This window comes from Lolium perenne, chromosome 1, assembly GCF_019359855.2.
Source record: "Lolium perenne isolate Kyuss_39 chromosome 1, Kyuss_2.0, whole genome shotgun sequence".
NCBI classification, from domain to species: Eukaryota; Viridiplantae; Streptophyta; class Magnoliopsida; order Poales; family Poaceae; genus Lolium; species Lolium perenne.
The window spans coordinates 234,760,202-234,778,352 of NC_067244.2; the positions used below are offsets into that span (position 1 = coordinate 234,760,202).

At 48.6% G+C, this 18,151-nt stretch overlaps 1 protein-coding gene and 1 long non-coding RNA gene across 2 annotated transcripts; one reads left to right on the forward strand and one right to left on the reverse strand.

The window, feature by feature from the left end:
• Positions 1-2,222: 2,222 nt before the first annotated feature.
• LOC127325981 (uncharacterized) lies at positions 2,223-5,057 on the reverse strand. Its single transcript, XR_007867516.2, has 3 exons — positions 4,648-5,057; positions 3,436-3,896; positions 2,223-2,572 (listed from the first exon to the last, which is right to left on the reverse strand). It is a non-coding gene; the product is annotated as an uncharacterized lncRNA (long non-coding RNA).
• A 2,858-nt stretch (positions 5,058-7,915) lies between these two features.
• LOC127337675 (uncharacterized) lies at positions 7,916-10,628 on the forward strand. Its single transcript, XM_051364256.1, has 3 exons — positions 7,916-9,517; positions 9,708-10,034; positions 10,587-10,628. Exons 1-3 carry the CDS (start codon positions 7,916-7,918, stop codon positions 10,626-10,628), a joined length of 1,971 nt encoding a protein of 656 aa, XP_051220216.1.
• Positions 10,629-18,151: the final 7,523 nt, after the last annotated feature.

Here is an 18,151-nt window from a genome sequence, read left to right on the forward strand (position 1 = left end):
CTGGTTCATGCATGATCTCATATGTTTTCGCAGTATTATACATGCAGTTTATTTCAGTGGTATGTAGGTTGATGGGGCTAGGTGAGGTTGTTGATGGCAGTGGTTTGTAGGTTGTTGGTAGCGTGGTTGCGTGCTTTCTTTTTCACAATATGCCCCATCCTTTAATTTTTGTTCTGATCTCAGGTTTTTTTCTGCGGTACTTTGTTGCTGCTCCTACTTATGTTTTGATGTGGTCGATTGGGTGTTCTTGGTCACCTGATGGTGGCAAGACGATTCACGGAAGTCGCTACGATCAATGCAGCTGGTGATTTGAAATCATGCATTCACCTCTTGATGTCCTGTTTTTCTCTTTGAAACCATTGTGCATGTTTATGTTGTTTCTTCTGCATTTTCACTCACATATATACCTGCTGCCATTGGTGGTGCTAAGAAAGCTAATATATCTAAATCCTCAGTCACTACGTCCTTGGCATCAAACCCGGTGTAAGAAAAAAAACAGATTGGATATTGTTTGCTTGATGACGTTTTGAATGTTAGATAGATACTTAAGTTAAAAATCAACCTTGGTTATAGTTACTGCAGTGATATTCTGATTATATGTTGTTCATGTAGTCATCTACTGAGTCTTTTCGTGAGTAAGCCTACTGCCAGCAGTTTACTGGTCCTCGAGATGGAGATGCCTCGTGTGTCATAATTGTGTATCTATTATGCAACAATGGGCTGGCATAGACAATGTAGCCTCATAGATCGAAGCCCTTATTGCTTAGACTTCATGATGTAGATTACTGATTGACAGTACCACATGACCTACCGTTGGTTTCTATCGATATGTAACTCCTCTAAACTTTAAGCTGAGTGGATGACCTGACTACTCTCTACTCAGGGCATCCCCATCAGATGTATTACAGTCATTAGATCTTCGTATGAAATCATCTGATTTTCCGAATCGGGCTGGTGTGATATGAATTTTGTTATTATGATATATCGTATCTTTTTTTAAGGATGACTTAGACCTCCTTCACAAGGCCTCTCCACAAGGAAATCTTATACTGACATCATAGCTTAGGTGAATTCTTTCCCTTAACCTTTAGCTTAGAGGCCAAAAGCCATGTATTTTATAAGGTCTTAGTTTAGAAATATGCAGTGGGTTTCCCCACTGTTCAGCGTCAATTTTTTTTGTATCTCTTTAGCGGTTTAGCCAACACTGGGAGTTAGTCTGTTAGTGGGTGGCTCGGTCTAGAGGTGCTCATCAGACTTGTTACGAAGTTTTTGATATGCATTAATTCGTTATGATATGTTTTCTGGTCTGCTGACGATAATGTTGTAAAATTTCCACATCATCGCTGGTGAAATCCTGCTCACTTTGCCCCAAAATTTCACAATAATTCTACATTTTCATTAAATTTAATTATTTGTACCCATTAAGTTGGGTTAGATACCCTTCTGCAGAAATTTGGCAGCAAAAACAGAGCAGGGATTATACCAGTACCATTGTCATTGTTGCATGCTTACACATTCATGAGTATTTGTGAGCTGATTATTTGGCCATTGGAGTATGCACTTAATACACAAAATTTACTTGTAGAATCAGTTGTTCACATTATTACTAATCTTTGCTGCATGAATATGAGCAATTGTATAATCTCTAAAAATAACTTATGATGTTTTTGTTTAACATGCAAAGCTTAGTAATAATGTAAATTCTAACATGAATATCTCATATATTCTAATGCAAAAACTAGGATGGATTAGCTGGTTTTAGATATGGGGCGGATTTAGAATGAGGGCAATGCCCCGGGTCCTCAAAAGCAAGTACACCCCAAACTGGACCTAGGAATGTGTTTTTGTATTTTATCCTCCGGTCAGCCGTTTAGGCCATCCTCATTGAGAAGCAAGAGGCGACTGAAAAATATATATATTCTAATGCAAAAAACTAGGATGGATTAGCTGGTTTTAGATATGTGGCGGCTTTTGAATGAGCGCAATGCCCGGGTCCTCAAAAGCAAGCACGCCCCCAAACTAGACCTAGGATTGTGTTGTTTTTGTATTTTATCCTTCGGTCAGCCCTCTAGGCCAACCTCATTGAGAAGCAAGAGGTGACCGAGAAACATGGAATGCTAGAGAAGACATGGAGTGCCACCACATATAGTAACACTAGAAACATTTACGAGTTACCCCTCACTGTAATTATTATCCCCTATATAAAGGATGGACAGTTTACCGCTCCCAGAACGCTTCAACCACTGTAGATAGCAGAATTTGCTACAGTCCCACCTATTTCAAGCAACGTGGCTCATTGCTGCCCGCACATGCATTCAGGCTTTAGGTGGGCTTTTCTAGACCCTGAAAAGCCTCATCAGAACCCTAAAAAACTCGGTTTGACCAACCCTGTCAGGCCCACTTGACTGTAAAAGCTGCTAGCTTTCTCTCTCCTGGAGACCGGTGCCTTCCGGTAACCCACTCACTGCATGTACTTCCTTCCACATGTGACTGGGTGTCCCGCCCTTCCAGCTGCCCACGTGATGCTCCTTGCTGCTCTGTGATAGATGCAACCAACTACCATTTCTCCAAGCTGGAAAGAAACGAGGTAATCAAATAGATGCAAGGGGAATCAGTAATATACTAATATGGTCTTCACTAAAACAGGTACCAACTTTTTTAGATTTCTTATTCTCTCACATTAACATGGCTTAGCTAAATCTGGTTATCAATTTTTCATTGTTACTAACCTTACTCTCAACAAAGGTATAAAACTATTATCTATATATGCTTAACCAAAGAAATCATATTAAGGGATACTCATATGATTAACCAAAGAAATCATGTTAAGGGATATTCCGAATCAGATTTGGGCGAACTATTTATTTTCTAGCTACATAAAAAGGTACCGACATATTGTCAACATATTTAAACGATGCGACTCTTTGTAAGTCAGGAGAGATTCAAAGATATCAATTCAAGGCCAACATAACTTTATTGAAGACCTCTTCGTGATGCTACCATATAATTTACAAATTATGATCAAATAATAAGTGAATAGCAGCGCTGGATAGATTTGGATTCCCAAACAACCATCAACCACATTTAAATCAGACTAAAATATTGCGCATTCAGGTATAATTGCTAACTAGAATTTCTATATGCATTGTTGTTTCTTAGTCTACAAAAATACTAGGTACAGTCAGGCATGCTACCTAAAATAATTTACAGTTAGGCAAAACTATAGATATTTAGGTTAATTTTTCAATTCCCTAAAAGCAAAAATCCTTAACGCTCCCCACAAAGAGGTGCTAATTTTGCATAGGTTTACCGAAAACCAGAATAAAACGGTGTTTCACACAACCTAGCAAACTTTAATTGACAAGTATATTGTTTCACCAAGAGGAATAACACTAGATTGACAAGTATATTGCTGCACCAAAAAAATAGACATACCTAGAAATGGCGGTCGCCAGGGAGGTGTGAACAGCCCGCACTCACTACACCCGAGAAGAACGATGCCAATGACTATCCCACCGGTGCTGCACTATCCAGCCAGTGCCGCTGCTACCGATGGAGTGCCTTCGTTTATAAGCGCCACTACCTTCATAGATGTGCCACCTTGAGCGCATTGCAAGAGATGCTAGCCAAAGAACAGGAGGTCAGGGCAGAGGCCAAACAGGGAGGCCGAAGCATGAGGTGGGGCCAACATCAGACTGTAGTCAGTACGGGGTGTCAGCATTCGTGCCAAACCACCAGGAGACCACAGCCGAAGCGGCCAAGGTCCATCGCCCCGCAGCCACACCGCGAACAAGTGTTAGTCGTGCGGTGCACAAGGGAGCAGAACGGCGAGGCGGCAGCGGTCGATAAGCAAACGGAGCCGAAGAAAGCTTCAGCGATGTGCTGTAACCATTTTACTGCAAGGTGCAACAATAAGAAAATTTGATAAATAATAAATAAAAAGATAAAAGATAAATGGTACTTATATCAACATACTTTGCAGTACCAGATTCCTTGCTGTAGAAGCTCCTAACAAAACTGACTAAAATTTCACACCAGAAACAAAAATTAAAAATTATGGCTAGCTGAAATACAAGGACCAATTTGGCTAATCTTTTTGTTCAGGTGCACAAATAGAGTGGCAGAAGACAAACATTAGAGAAGCATTTGTATTTTTCTAAGAAGGACAGTTGACAAACTAATATGCACAATCTCTTTTATCTCTCACAAAAGAACACATAGCTTTTTGCCCGGGGCTTTTTATTTTCATTTGTTCAGCTTAAATTGCAGGTATAAGACCAATACTCATCCACTCAGGCCTCATGCACTTACTCCACTAACAGACTAATCCACCTCCTGGAGTATCTCGATCCATGTGACTCAGCCAACATGAAAAGCAAAATGGCGGAGCTACAACTCCATTCACACATGTAGCGTGGCCAATTCTATCGCTACTGCTAATAAGACCATCTAACAGCCACAAAATCAACTACATGCAACTTCTTACATGCATTCCTACTAATCAAGCAAACTAATATGCCGCTTTCCCTTTGTTTTGTTCCGGCAGGAGTATGAGAGAAAAAAATCCCGATGCAGAAAATTATACTACGAACCAAGAGTGCAATCGAACCAACAAGAGGAAAATGGCTTAGAAGAGAAAAGGTTTACCTGACAATAAGCAAATTTGTTGAAAACCCCCTGGCGATTCTGCTCTCCAGACGTACTGATCAAGAGATCGAGCCCAACTTCCGGAACTCAGCAAGGAATGGACCACGCCGCGGCGCGGTGACGGTGCCGATTGGCAGAGCCGGTCAGCCGCTGAAATTGTACCTGGCGGACGGAGTGAGATCAAGGTATCGGGAAAGGTGAAGATTGCCGGCGTGGATTAGAACCAGAGAGCTGCCAGATTTGAGCGCGGGAGAGTACACGGGCGTGGTTGGCGCTGTCGATTGACGGCGGAACATCCGAAGCTGAGCGATGGGTGGCAGCACTAGAGAGAGAAAGGGGATCAGGAGCAGACATCTCACATCTGTGCGTGTGTGAGTTGTTTCTGTACCGACATGGACCAACCGGTGTACATACCACTTTTATTTCCATAGAGAGAAATCAAACGTAAGAGACTCTCTCCCTATAAAATAAAAGAAAAATGTAAGCGGCCTGGTTTCATTGTTTAACGTGGTCAGCTATATCATCTGCCTTGTTCAAAAAAAAAAAAAAAGCTATATCATCTGCCTTATCCTACTTTTACTAGGTTAATTTTTTCATTTTAAAAGACCAAACTTAGTTGATATTTCTCAACTGTCACGTGATAAAACCACTACTCAGCGAAGAATCAAATATATAATAAAAACTATGTAGGCTAAAAAAAAATAACGTCACGGGCGCGGCGTGTCGCCGCGCCTATGCTTTCTAGTACAAATCAACGCGTCATCGAGTCTAACTGTCACGTTGTGCAATAACATAATGTAGGCGGCGCGGCGAAGTTCGTGTTTCATCTAGTACGTTTTAAATGCTGAAACTCTACTAGCCTATAGGGATATGGCGACGTAGATGGAAATACATGACGACACTGGCGGACCTTCTTGGGGGCGAAATGGGCCGTCGCCCCCACAGCCTACCAATAAATACCAAAGGATCTTCCAGTATGTGGCCCAGAAAATGATTAAAGCAAGCCCATTTCGCCCCTCCAGCCCAATTCCCCCCCCCCCCCACAGACACACACACACACAATCGGCCCAAGGTCTGCGCCTGCATGTTGAGTAGGTGGGCCTGGAAAAAATGATTGATTTACTGCGCTGCATTGGCCGAATTACCTTTACCTAGCAGTACCACATGCAAATGGATGTCTCACCCTCTGCGCCGTTGGGTGACCATCAGGAGGGAGAATCGTGATGACAACTTCAATCTGCAGTATGGGAAACTCCTATTTTACTGCTTTGGCAGTGACTTGATTGGGCACGGTGAGCTTGAGTGATGGGCCCCAGCGGATCGGGATGCCCATGGCAAGCTCCCCTTTGATAGAAACCTGCGTGTGCCAGAGGAGCACAGAAGAAAGATGCAATCCTTTGAGCAGGCCACTGCTTCTACCTCCTGGAACAGCTCAAAGGAGCGGGGTGGGGGTAGTAAGATGCTAATCTCATTTGAACCTGGCGTGCCAAGTAGGAAGAACTGCTCCCGCACCCCTCCCCTCCCACACCCCTCCCAACCCTAAACACACCCCGCCGCCGCCGCCGGTAGCGCCGCCGGGCAAAGGCCGCGGAGCGTGGCGGCGGCGGCGGCCTCTCCTTGCCGCCGCTGGGACGGCGACCGGATCCCTCGACGCTCGCTGCGGCGGACGGTGGTGATGGGCGGCGGCCAGACCTCGCGCGACGGCCAGAAGCGGCAGACCTTGCCTTCCGCCGGACTTCACCGCAGCACGCCGGAGGGGCTGGTGGCGGGCAGCGGCCAGGCCATGATCTGCGCCACTTCCCCCCGCCTCTAGGCCGTGTGTGGAGGCGATCTCGGGTTTCTCTCGCGCCACGAGGTCGCCCGGGGCAGCAGCCTTGGGTACGACGGTGGAGGTGGCCATCTTCTTCGTCGGAGAGGGTCGGCTTGCGGTTGGTGGTGGTGGATCTATCGATCTATCACCGCTTTCCGGCGGCATGATGGAGGAGCTTGGAAGCCGGCGTCGGTGTCGCCGGTGGTGGGTTGGAGTGGCCAGCCCGGGATGGTCGCCGACGTGGGGGTCCGACCTGAATAAAGGCGGCGGTCCTAGGGCCTCTCTTGCGTGAAGAGGAGGATCTACCGGAGGCCTGGACTCGTGATCTGGCCGGAGTGTTGAGTTCCGGAAGGCTCCGCCGATGAATGTAACAGTGCTTTTGCCTGGAGTTTGTTGGATAGGAGGTATTCGGTCGTGCGCACCCATGTTTTTATTCCGACCGATTGGTTCTGGAGGGAGCGGCGCGAAGCTCTTTTTCTTTGATTGACATCAAGTGACTATGGATCCATGATGAAAGTCGGAAGAAGAGAATTTCATGAAGGTCAGAGGGGAGGACTAGCTAAGGGAGGTTCAAGTCTTTCCGATGTTGAGGGACTTGCTTGGTGTTTCGGGCTTCACAGCAGCGGTATGAAAGTGGGGGCGACAACACAGGTGAAGTGCAGAGTCCTACCTTTCAGGGTGAAAACCCAAGGTCTGGCCTTTATTGGTTGTGCCTGGCAATGTCCTTGGTGGAGGCATTTGTTTTGAGAGCGGGGACTAGTCTGTAATTCAGGTGTTGTCTTGGCGGTGGATGTATTGCTGTTGTTAGGCCCGAGATACTGTAGCGGGACTTTTTTTTCTTAGTTTTCTTTTCTTGTTTTTGGTTGTGTGCATCCGTAGTGCCATTAGGGTGGTGCGTTGTTGCAGAGGCTGGGTGTAATTGGTATCTTCTTGATATTAATATATTCCCTTTATCGAAAAAAAAGAAATCTGGACTGAGCTCCGCTACCAGCAGAACCCCGGGAGAGGACAACGATATGAAACATGGCGATCAGATCATGAATTCACCACCAGGGAAGGGTGGCGCTGGGAAAGAAAAATCAAAGGTCACTGAAATTGCAAGGCAGCTGTTCCTGGATTTGACCCCCTTGTCCATCCTCCGAAGAAGCGAAAGCTTGGAGTGGGCAGTGGTGGCTCTGATGCAGCATTCGCTGATGGTGGGGTGATCGAGCAGATCGACAAACACATGTCTCTCGCTATAATCCCTGTGGGGATGGCTAGGGAGGTTGTGGGTGAGCGCTTGAGTTGTGATTCTAACTCGATTCAAGGCAAGGAAAAGAAGCATAGAAGTGGCAATGGATCCAACATTCTGCATCCTTTGAAGGGTGTCAACTCAGACGCGGGGCTGCCCATTCAGCCCTGCAGTAAGCAATGAAAACTATAGGCTTCAATTGTCGGGGGCTTGGGAACCAGCCGACAATGCAGGGCCTTCTCGAACTCGTGAAGGCTGAAGATCCTGACGTGCTCTTCTTGTCGGAAACAAAGTTAGACAAGGAGGGAATGAAGATCAAGATCCTCTTGAACATGCCACACATGGAAGTAACAAACTGTGTGGGTCGAAGTGGGGGTCTGGCCCTGCTTTGGAAGGAGGATGTCAATCTGGTTGTTAATCCAGGATCGTCGCGCTTTCACATTAATGCAATGGTCACCGGAGATGATGGGTTCATATGGAGGATCACGAGCATCTGTGGTGAGCCGCAGTCGAGGGCAAAGGAGAAGACTTGGAAGCTCCTGCGCATCCTTCATGGGCAGTACAACCTGCCATGGATGTGGTTCGAAGATTTAAAAGAGGTTATGTTTGCTAGTGAGAAGCAAGGTGGGCAGGCAAAGAAACAAGCCTGCATGGATAAATTCAGAATGGCCCTTGAGTTCTGCGAGCTGGAAGACCTGGGTTTTGTTGGTGACCCATATACTTGGCGTAATCACAGCCACTGCGCTGCAAATTACGTCAAGGAAAGGCTTGATAGGTCTGTCGCGGATTTGGAGTGGCGGACCCATTTCCCCGCTTATAAGGCGATCAATGGTGATCCCAGGCACTCTGATCATAGGCCCGTGATTGTGATCCTGGATCCGGACCCTCACCTTGGTAGCTCCCATGGGGTGAGAGAACGACCAAAATTTGAGGCATTTTGGCTCGAGGAGGACCAATGCGAGGAGGTGGTGCACAATGCCTGGCATTTGGCCCTCCTGTCTGGTGATGTGCCTATCAGGGATGCCATCAGAAAAGTGAATTCCGAGTTGCACTCTTGGAGCAAGGAGGTGTTGGGAGATCTCCAGAATCGCATCAAGAAAGCCATGAAAGATCTAAATCGCTGCAGGAAGCGTGCTCTTTCCCAGGAGCAGGTCTCGCTGGAACATATGCTCAGATACAAGCTTGAGAGACTCCAGGACCAAAAAAATACTTTCTGGAAACAAAGGGCTAAGGCCAACTGGCTGAAGGATGGGGACATGAATACTAGCTTTTTCCATGGTTGTGCCTCGGAGAGGAAGAAGGTAAATTTGCTGAAGAAGCTGAAATCTAATGACGGGATTTGGGTCGAGGGGGATGAGAATCTGCGATCCTTTATCACGAACTACTACCAAAACCTGTTCACTTCTAGTGCGGGTACCCGGGAGTCCGAGTTTCTTGCCGTTGTTGCCTCTGTGGTCACTTCTGAAATGAATTCTTTCTTGAGAAGGCCTTTCACCGTTGAAGAAGTTAAGACTGCTCTTGTTTCCATGGGTGATCTCAAGGCTCCGGGCCCTGACGGGATGCCTGCTATCTTCTATAAGCGGTTTTGGGAGCTAATTGGTGCGAAGGTCCAGCTTGAAGTTCTTGGAGTCCTAAATGGTGGCCCTATCCCGGTTGGGTCGAATGAGATAGTGATTGTGCTCATTCCAAAAATCAATAAACCTGAGCGTGTGAAGGACTTGAGGCCCATTAGCCTATCCAACCTGGTCTTCAAGGTTGTCTGCCAATCTATTGCTTGTCAGTTGAAGGAGGTTCTGGAGGACATCATCTCCCAGAATCAAAGCGCCTTTGTGCGGGGAGGCTTATCACCGACAATATTCTGCTCGCTTATGAAACAACTCACTTCATGCACTTGAGTAAAGGGGGCAGAGATGGTTTGGTTGCTATCAAACTTGATATGAGCAAGGCTTTGACCGCGTTGAGTGGAGTTTCTTGAATAATATGATGTTGAAGCTGGGCTTCAATCCCCAATGGGTGCAGTTGGTGATGAGCTGTATCACCTCTGTTACTTATAGAGTCAAGGTGAACAAGAATCTGACTGATGTCATCATTCCGCAGCGTGGTCTGTGCCAGGGCTACCCCCTCTCCCCTTATCTCTTCATCATGTGTGTCGAGGGACTTTCTACCCTTTTCAAACAGACCGAGGAGGATGGCTCGCTACATGGAGTGCATGTCTGTCCTGCTGCACCACGCATCAACCACCTGTTCTTCATGGATGACTCCCTCATTTTCCTAAAGGTAAATGAATCAAGTGCAAAAAAGCTCAGGGACATTTTGGCTCTGTACGAGGATGCATCGGGCCATATGGTGAACAAGGAGAATTCAGCCATTATGTTCAGCAAGTGCACCACCGCTACCACACAAAAAAGTTCAAAGGGATTCTTCACATTGTGGATGAAGCTTTCTCGGATCGTTATCTTGGCCTACCGGCCCATTTGGGCATGTCTATCACTCTGGCTTTTGACTACCTCAAGGAAAGAATCTAGAAGAAAATCCAAGGCTGGAAGGAGAAATTCCTTTCGAGAGTGGGGAAATAAATCCTTATCAAAGCAGTGGCCCAGGCTATCCCCACTTATGCCATGTCTTGTTTTGACATCACCAAGACCTTCTGCAATGACATCAGCTCGATGGTCTGTCGGTACTGGTGGAATAACCAGGAGGAGGAGAGACACCATTGGCTCGGATGGAATTGTCTCTCAAAGGTCAAGTGTCAGGGTGGTTTGGGGCTGCGTGACTTGCATCTCTTCAACATGGCAATGCTTGCGAAGCAAGGGTGGCGTCTGCTCCAGGAACCCGAGTCCCTCTGTGCAAGGGTTTTCCGTGCAAAGTACTTCCCTGATGGCTCCATTCTCAATGCAGTGGGCTCTCCTGGCATCTCTTACACTTGGCACAGTATACTGAAAGAGTTTTCCCTTTTTTACTCAAGGATGGCCTGATCTGGCGTGTGGGCGATGGCACCAACATTAAGGTGTGGAGTGATCCCTAGATTCCTACTGGCGACACTCGCATGCCTCGTTCCCTGAGAGGTCGTTGACATAGGCATCCCGAATGGGCCTTCCGAATAAGGTACCCGAGGTTATCTGGAGGCCCACGACCCGAAGATTATAAGGCCCGAAAGCCCAATAAACATCGATATGGAAGTTAGAGATAGATTAGGAATAAAGAGTCTTGTAATAATACATGAAGGACTCAAATGTCTCCCGCTGTTTGTAACTTGTACGATACGAAAACCGTGGCTCCACCTCCTATATAAAGGGGAGCCGAGGGAGAAAGAAAGGATCGAAATCATTGTCAACATATACCCTAGTTTTTCATAGTCAAGCACCTTTTCGGCTGAACCTTCGGGATCTACTTGCCCTCTACTTTTCGCGAAACCCTAGTCTACAATCTGTAGGCATTGACAAGTTAAACCCTTGTCAATTGGCGCCGTCTGTGGGGATTAGAGGCGACAAGGAGGTGATCTCGATGGATTCGTCAACATCGTCAACATCGTCGACAGCAAGCAACATGATGGATGGAGGTAAATAGGCCAAACCTGATCTCGTCGATTTTGTTCCTCACCCTCCCGCCCGTTTGCATGCATATGCCGATCTGGAGGAGTGGATGGAGATGATGTTCGGGAGTTTCCATTTCCGCGTCGGGAGAGAAGGATCGCATCTGTTATCACCAGGATTTGACCGAGTCAGAGGTGGGCCGCGATCAAGATGGACTTGAAGATTATATACGGAAGAAATACGTGAATCGGCCTTATATGCAAAGTTTTGGGCTAGTTTGCCCTTGTATCTGTAACATAGTAGATTACGTGTCGGTTAGTTAGAGATTGTCTCGTGCACGGTGGGGATTATTCCCACGTTAGAAAGTCCCTTGGACTATAAATATGTATCTAGGGTTTATGGAATAAACAACAACCAATGTTCAACCACAAATCAATCTCGGCGCATCGCCAACTCCTTCGTCTCGAGGGTTTCTACCGGTAAGCATCATGCTACCTAGATCGCATCTTGCGATCTAGGCAGCACAAGCTTTATGTTGTTCATGCGTTGCTCGTACTGAAGCCTTTTTGATGGCGAGCAACGTAGTTATCATAGATGTGTTAGGGTTAGCATAGTTCTTCGAATCATATGCTATCGTAGTGCAACCCTTGCATATCTGGCCGCCCTTACACCTATCTTAGGTGTAGGGGCGGCACCCCACTTGGTCATTATTTAGTAGATCCGATCCGTTACGGTTGCTCCTTGTTCTTCAAGGATTAGTTTAATATCTGCAATAGTTAGGCCTTACAAAGGGTTGGAGGATCCAGCGGCACGTAGGGTGTCGTTTGCTAGTCCTAGACAGGATGTTCCGGGGATCAACCTCGTGTTGGTTTTTAGGCCTTGTCTAGGATGGAAACTTACGATCACCGTGCGTGGCCGCGAGGCCCAATCGTGAGTAGGATGATCCGATTATGCGGTGAAAACCCTAAATCGTCGTAGATCGCTTTAGCTTTATCTTGATCAAGCAGGACCACCATATATTCGTGCACCTCGTACGAATCATGGGTGGATCGGCTCCTTGAGCCGATTCACAGGACAACCTGAGAGCCGATCGAGGCTCGTATTTAATGTTTACGTGTATGCCATGCAGGAAACTAAGCGAGGCATCTCCATCACCTTCCTAACCAGGTATAGGTCAGGTGGCACGCCCTTGCATCAGCATCGGACGTGTGTACCAGAGGCTTTGCGGGCCGTCGCTCGGAGGGACCAGGGCCAGCCGCAGCCCTAAGTTGTTCCCGGCTCTACTGTGTTGCCCGTCGCTGCCCGCCGGTGGGTTTTGACCGCAACACATTCTGGCACGCCCGGTGGGACAAGCTTCGTCATCAACCACATCGCCATCTACATCTGAGATGGCGGACGGCACTCCAGTCACGTACGAGGATCTGACCGACGAGCTCAAGAAGAAGTATGACGAGGTCAAAGCTATCCTCGAGGCTGATCTCATCGGCTCTTTTCACAGAACCCGTTCACATGGCATCAGGTGGAAGGGGTTCTCGCCTGACGGTGCGCTCGATGGGATAGACCTCTCTGCCCCGTCAGAGGAACGCACCAGGTCCCTGCGGCAGGAGATCAACTACATGGTGGCTCACTCGCTACACCGCCACTCCGAGAACCTGGTGAACACTTTGGAGCGTGTCGCTCTTCGGGTGATCCAGGAGATCATGAGGCACCAGTACTCGCCGTCAGGACCAGCTCTCGGGACGCATCAAGGAGAGTTGCCACTCCAGTCCCGTCCACCGCTGCCATTTGCGTTGGCAGCACCAGAAGTGCCGAACTCACCGGCATTCGTCGTCTACAAGATCAGTGGTGACCCTAGTGACTGCCAGTTCTTGCAGGAGGCGCCTAAGGAGATCCCTCACGGGTACATGTGCACGTATGTGCCCAGGCTGCGGTGGCCCAGGCACTCACAAGCCAGGCCGCTACATCGAGGGACTTACGGGAAAACGGGAGGAACGTCGGCGACAGATCTTGAGAAGCGTACGTGGCTAGCTAAGTACGCCACTCCGACGAACCTCCGGAGCCCAGCTCCTGCAGTTGGCTCAGAGCTGGAAAAGCAAGCATGGCTGGCTAAGTACGCCACCCCGGCGAATCTTCAGAGTTCGACTCCTACAGCCAGCACAGCGGATCAGATCAGCACGATCCTGAGAGTCCAGTTCGGCATGGTGCCGAAAAGGAGGACAATCGGCTATTCCAAGCCGTACCCTGACGAATACGAATTGGTCCCGCTACCACCCAAATATCGGCTCCCTGATTTCTCTAAATTCAGTGGGTCAGATGGTTCCAGCTCCATCGAGCATGTGAGCCGATATTTGGCACAGCTAGGAACGGCCTCAGTGTCGGATCCACTACGCGTGAGGTTCTTCTCACAGTCCCTCACGGGATCGGCTTTCGGGTGGTACACCTCGTTGCCACCAGACTCGATCCGGACTTGGAAGCAGTTGGAAGAACAGTTCCACATGCAGTTTCACTCAGAAGCTTCCGAGTCTGGCCTTGCCGATCTGGCACAAATCCGTCAGAAGCGTGGAGAAACTGTGGCAGAATACATCCAGCGCTTCAGGAATCTTAGGAACCGATGTTATTCGGTTCGTGTGACTGAAAAGGAAGCAGTCGAGTTGGCAGTGGCGGGCCTTGCAGCGCCGCTCAAGGACATGGCCTCCCAAGCAGACTACCCCTCACTGGCGCACATGGTTCAGAAACTGTCGGCATATGAACAGCACCACCCGGACTTGTACCAGGACAAATTCAAGCGTGCAGTAGTCCTGGTCGAGGCAGAGGAAGACGAAGTTTCTGCGGGAGATCAAGAGGTAGCAGTGGCTGAATGGACTCGGGGGGCAACCCCCGTGTCCTGCAAATGGGTAAAGCCACCAGGCCCGCCCAGGGGGTTTGATTTTGACGTGACCAAAACTGAGCAAATCTTCGACCTCTTACTCAAGGAGAAGCAGTTGAAGATACCCGAAGGTCTCAAATTCCCCACGGTACAGGAGCTGAATGGAAAGCCATACTGCAAATGGCATAACTCGCTCTCCCATGCCACCAACGACTGCAGGGTGTGGTGTCAGCAGATCCAAATGGCGATAGAACAAGGACGTCTGATTTTCAACCAGTACGCCATGAAGGTCGACACCCAACCCTTCCCCGCCGTTAACATGGTGGAATGCACTTACCCTGAAGGTTGCCAGCCAGGATCCTCGTTCAGCATCAACATGGTAGGACTTGGACACCACGCTGGCAAGGATGGAGACGAGGGCAGCTGCTCTCGTAGCAAGGACACAGAGGAGGCCGCTCCACGCGACCGGCTCCGTCATGATGGCAAGCGCTACGTCACAGAGGGAGAAGTGAAGAACATAAGATATCAGCGACCCCTCTCTGATCACCTCCTCAACAAGTATGTGAGTCAGTATGACCAACGCCGACGATCTAGCGATGATGATGAAAGAGATCGTCTGGCTAGAGAATCCAGGAGACATCATCGGCATGATCGCGATGAGGAGGAGTACGAGCGCCGTGCCAAGGAAAAGTCAAGGGAGCGAGACGACGAGGACATGCACTGGGACTGTCCCTTCTTCAGACACTGCTGGGATTCAGGAATGAGCCGATTGCCTACAATCGGCAATTGCCCAGAATGCAACCAGAAGAAGAAGGAGGCAGCCAATGTGTCCGTGTTCAAACGTCTAGGGCCTCTTCCACCACAAAGCAAACGCGCTGAGTCCCCTCGGTTGGAAGATCTCGAGGATTCAGAAGACGAGGGAGAAGAAGAAGAAGAAGACAGGTACCACCGTCCAAGGTGGTGCCCTGATGGACTCAGCCGTTCCCAAAAGCGTAGGGTTCAGCGATTGGGCGGCTTGGAAGAAGCCGAAAGGTTATATCTGCACACGCTAAGGAAGGCGCGGCCTGATCTGGCCGCGAAGATCCAGCGAACCCTAGATGAGGAGGGTCGACCACGGAAAATGGAGTGGCGCCCCAAGCAAAGGAAAGCCGATGATGATACATCGGCTGGCACAAACATGGTGCTCATCCTTCCAACAGAGTTTAGTGCTCCAGGATTAAACGATGCACTCAAGGTGGATGATGGCGAGCGCATCGACATGACAAAGGATGAGGTTAGGTTGGTTTTATCCACCGGCCTGACCAAGTAGCAAGAACAAACCGATGAGAAACGTGGCGAGGCCGATCCTTTGGATCGGCCCCAAGGATCTATGAAGGAACATTACAGAGCCTTCATTGAGCGCTTCAATCAATGTGGAGGCCGATTCCAGCAATCGGCCAAAATTATCCTCACCACATGTTCTGCTTGCGTTCAACATCGATCTGTGGGGCAGTGGTCACGTCGGCGGATGAGAGTCAACACGAATCCTAACGGAGCCGACGTGCAAATACAGTGTCTTGGCTAACCACAAAGCCGATATCTGCAGTCACCTGGCAGATTCGGCTCGGGGGGCACCTAAACCAGATGGACATGAGAACATGTGCAGGTGAGCATGTGTGCAGTGAAATATTGGGGCCGATAGGGAAAAAAACGGCCAGTAAAAAAAAAATTCATGACATAAAGCCGATGCACAATCATCGACTCTAGTATAACTTCGCAGATTCTACTGGCTACGTGTTCAAAGCGCGGATCTTCACCAAGTCCAGTTCAGCTGTGGGGCCTTCTGCTTCCTCGAGGGAGTAAAGCAATGAGCCGATTCTGGTGCTCGAATTTTCTTGTCAAGGATTTTCAGCCTGTGGTGCTGATTCGGCTTTCAAGGGAAGAAAGGTGATCGGCTTTGGTGCATCCTCACCGATATTCTCGCCTTGATTAAGGCTCGGGGGGCAACTAACTTGGTAGATGCTCTGTTTTTGGAGCCGATTGGAGTTGCATCGGCTGACCCTGCATCGTGATCTTCTCCGAAAGCAGTGAGGTGTTGCAGAAGAAGACTGCTAAAGCTACGGAGAGGAGCCGGAAAAGGGAGCCGTCGGCTTTTACAGGTTTTGGACCGTCCTGTTGCTGCGAGAAGAGGAAAGAGACTGGATTCTCAAAATAGCCGATGAATAGTCATCGGCTATGGGATTGCGAAATTTTATGGTCAGGTATCAAATTGCAGTCTGAATTTGAGAAGTACTTGACTGACGGTCTAAGCGATATTTGAGCCCAGCTTCACGGGCGTCTCAGGAAAAAGGATCCGATACGTTGCTATCGGTCTTGGTGTGGCAAGCGGAAGGATTGAAATTGGATTAATTGAAAGATGAAATGGAAGAACAATTTTCATTAATTCAAAGGAGCGGCTTTACAGGAAAGAGCCGATGGCTCTCAAAAGAGGGATCTGGTGCCTAGTGCACTGCTACTACTAGTCCTACTCTACTAGTCGTCGCTGTCCTCGTCGTCGCCGTCGTCGATGTCGTCGGCGCTGCTCCCAGGAAGTTCTTCGTCGCTGCTGCCCCAGCCCTCGGCCGGAGCTTCGTCTTCCTCGTCATCATCATCATCCTCGCTGTCCGCCCAAGAGCGGAAGCGCTTTGTCGGCGGGTACCCGATGGAGGAGGAGGATTCATCCTCTTCCTCCTCCTCCTCCTCGTCATCATCATCGTCTTCGCTGTCCGCCCAAGCGCGGAATCGCTTTGCCAGCAGAAGCTTAGCGGGGGAGGAGGGGCCGCCCTCCTCCTTTTCTTCTTCTTCCTCTACTTCTTCCCCTTTCCCGTCGGAGAAGGTGGGGTTCACCCAGGGATGAAGGTCGTCTTCGCTTTCACTTATCAGCTCCCCTTCGATGAGGAACTTGAGGTCGTCTTCCCCATCGGTCAGAGGCAGGTCGCCGTTTGGTCCGTGATCGGAGTTCCACTCCAGCTCGCTCGAGGAAAAGGATTGGAGGGAGAGGCCGGAGGAGACGGAGGAAGAGGAAGACATTGCTACAGGGGAAGAGGGTTTTTTGGTGCCGATAGCTAGAACAGAGGAAGGGGATGAAGAGGGCTAATCGATCGGCACGGTTAAATAATGAGGAACCTGGTGGAGATTTAATGCCATTGCAGTTTCCAAGGAGGTGATGCTAAAGCTATCAAATTTTGCAGAGAAGCTGAGAAGACAGGGCATCATGATGAAGGATACTGCAACGGTTCTGCTCTGCCACGACATGACCCTTCGAAGGAAAAACAGAGTGGTTTTGAAATTATCATTACCAAAACCAGGGGGGCATGTGTTATCACCAGGATTTGACCGAGTCAGAGGTGGGCCGCGATCAAGATGGACTTGAAGATTATATACGGAAGAAATACGTGAATCGGCCTTATATGCAAAGTTTTGGGCTAGTTTGCCCTTGTATCTGTAACATAGTAGATTACGTGTCGGTTAGTTAGAGATTGTCTCGTGCACGGTGGGGATTATTCCCACGTTAGAAAGTCCCTTGGACTATAAATATGTATCTAGGGTTTATGGAATAAACAACAACCAACGTTCAACCACAAATCAATCTCGGCGCATCGCCAACTCCTTCGTCTCGAGGGTTTCTACCGGTAAGCATCATGCTGCCTAGATCGCATCTTGCGATCTAGGCAGCACAAGCTTTATGTTGTTCATGCGTTGCTCGTACTGAAGCCTTTTTGATGGCGAGCAACGTAGTTATCATAGATGTGTTAGGGTTAGCATAGTTCTTCGAATCATATGCTATCGTAGTGCAACCCTTGCATATCTGGCCGCCCTTACACCTATCTTAGGTGTAGGGGCGGCACCCCGCTTGGTCATTATTTAGTAGATCCGATCCGTTACGGTTGCTCCTTGTTCTTCAAGGATTAGTTTAATATCTGCAATAGTTAGGCCTTACAAAGGGTTGGAGGATCCAGCGGCACGTAGGGTGTCGTTTGCTAGTCCTAGACAGGATGTTCCGGGGATCAACCTCGTGTTGGTTTTTAGGCCTTGTCTAGGATCGG

Coding starts and splice junctions, on each gene's coding strand:
- LOC127337675 (XM_051364256.1), top strand. CDS start 7,916: ATGCAGGGCCTTCTCGAACTCGTGAAGGCTGAAGATCCTGACGTGCTC. Junction 9,518..9,707: donor CCCAGAATCAAAGCGCCTTT/GTGCGGGGAGGC, acceptor CAATGGGTGCAG/TTGGTGATGAGCTGTATCAC. Junction 10,035..10,586: donor AGGATGCATCGGGCCATATG/GTGAACAAGGAG, acceptor TTCTCAATGCAG/TGGGCTCTCCTGGCATCTCT.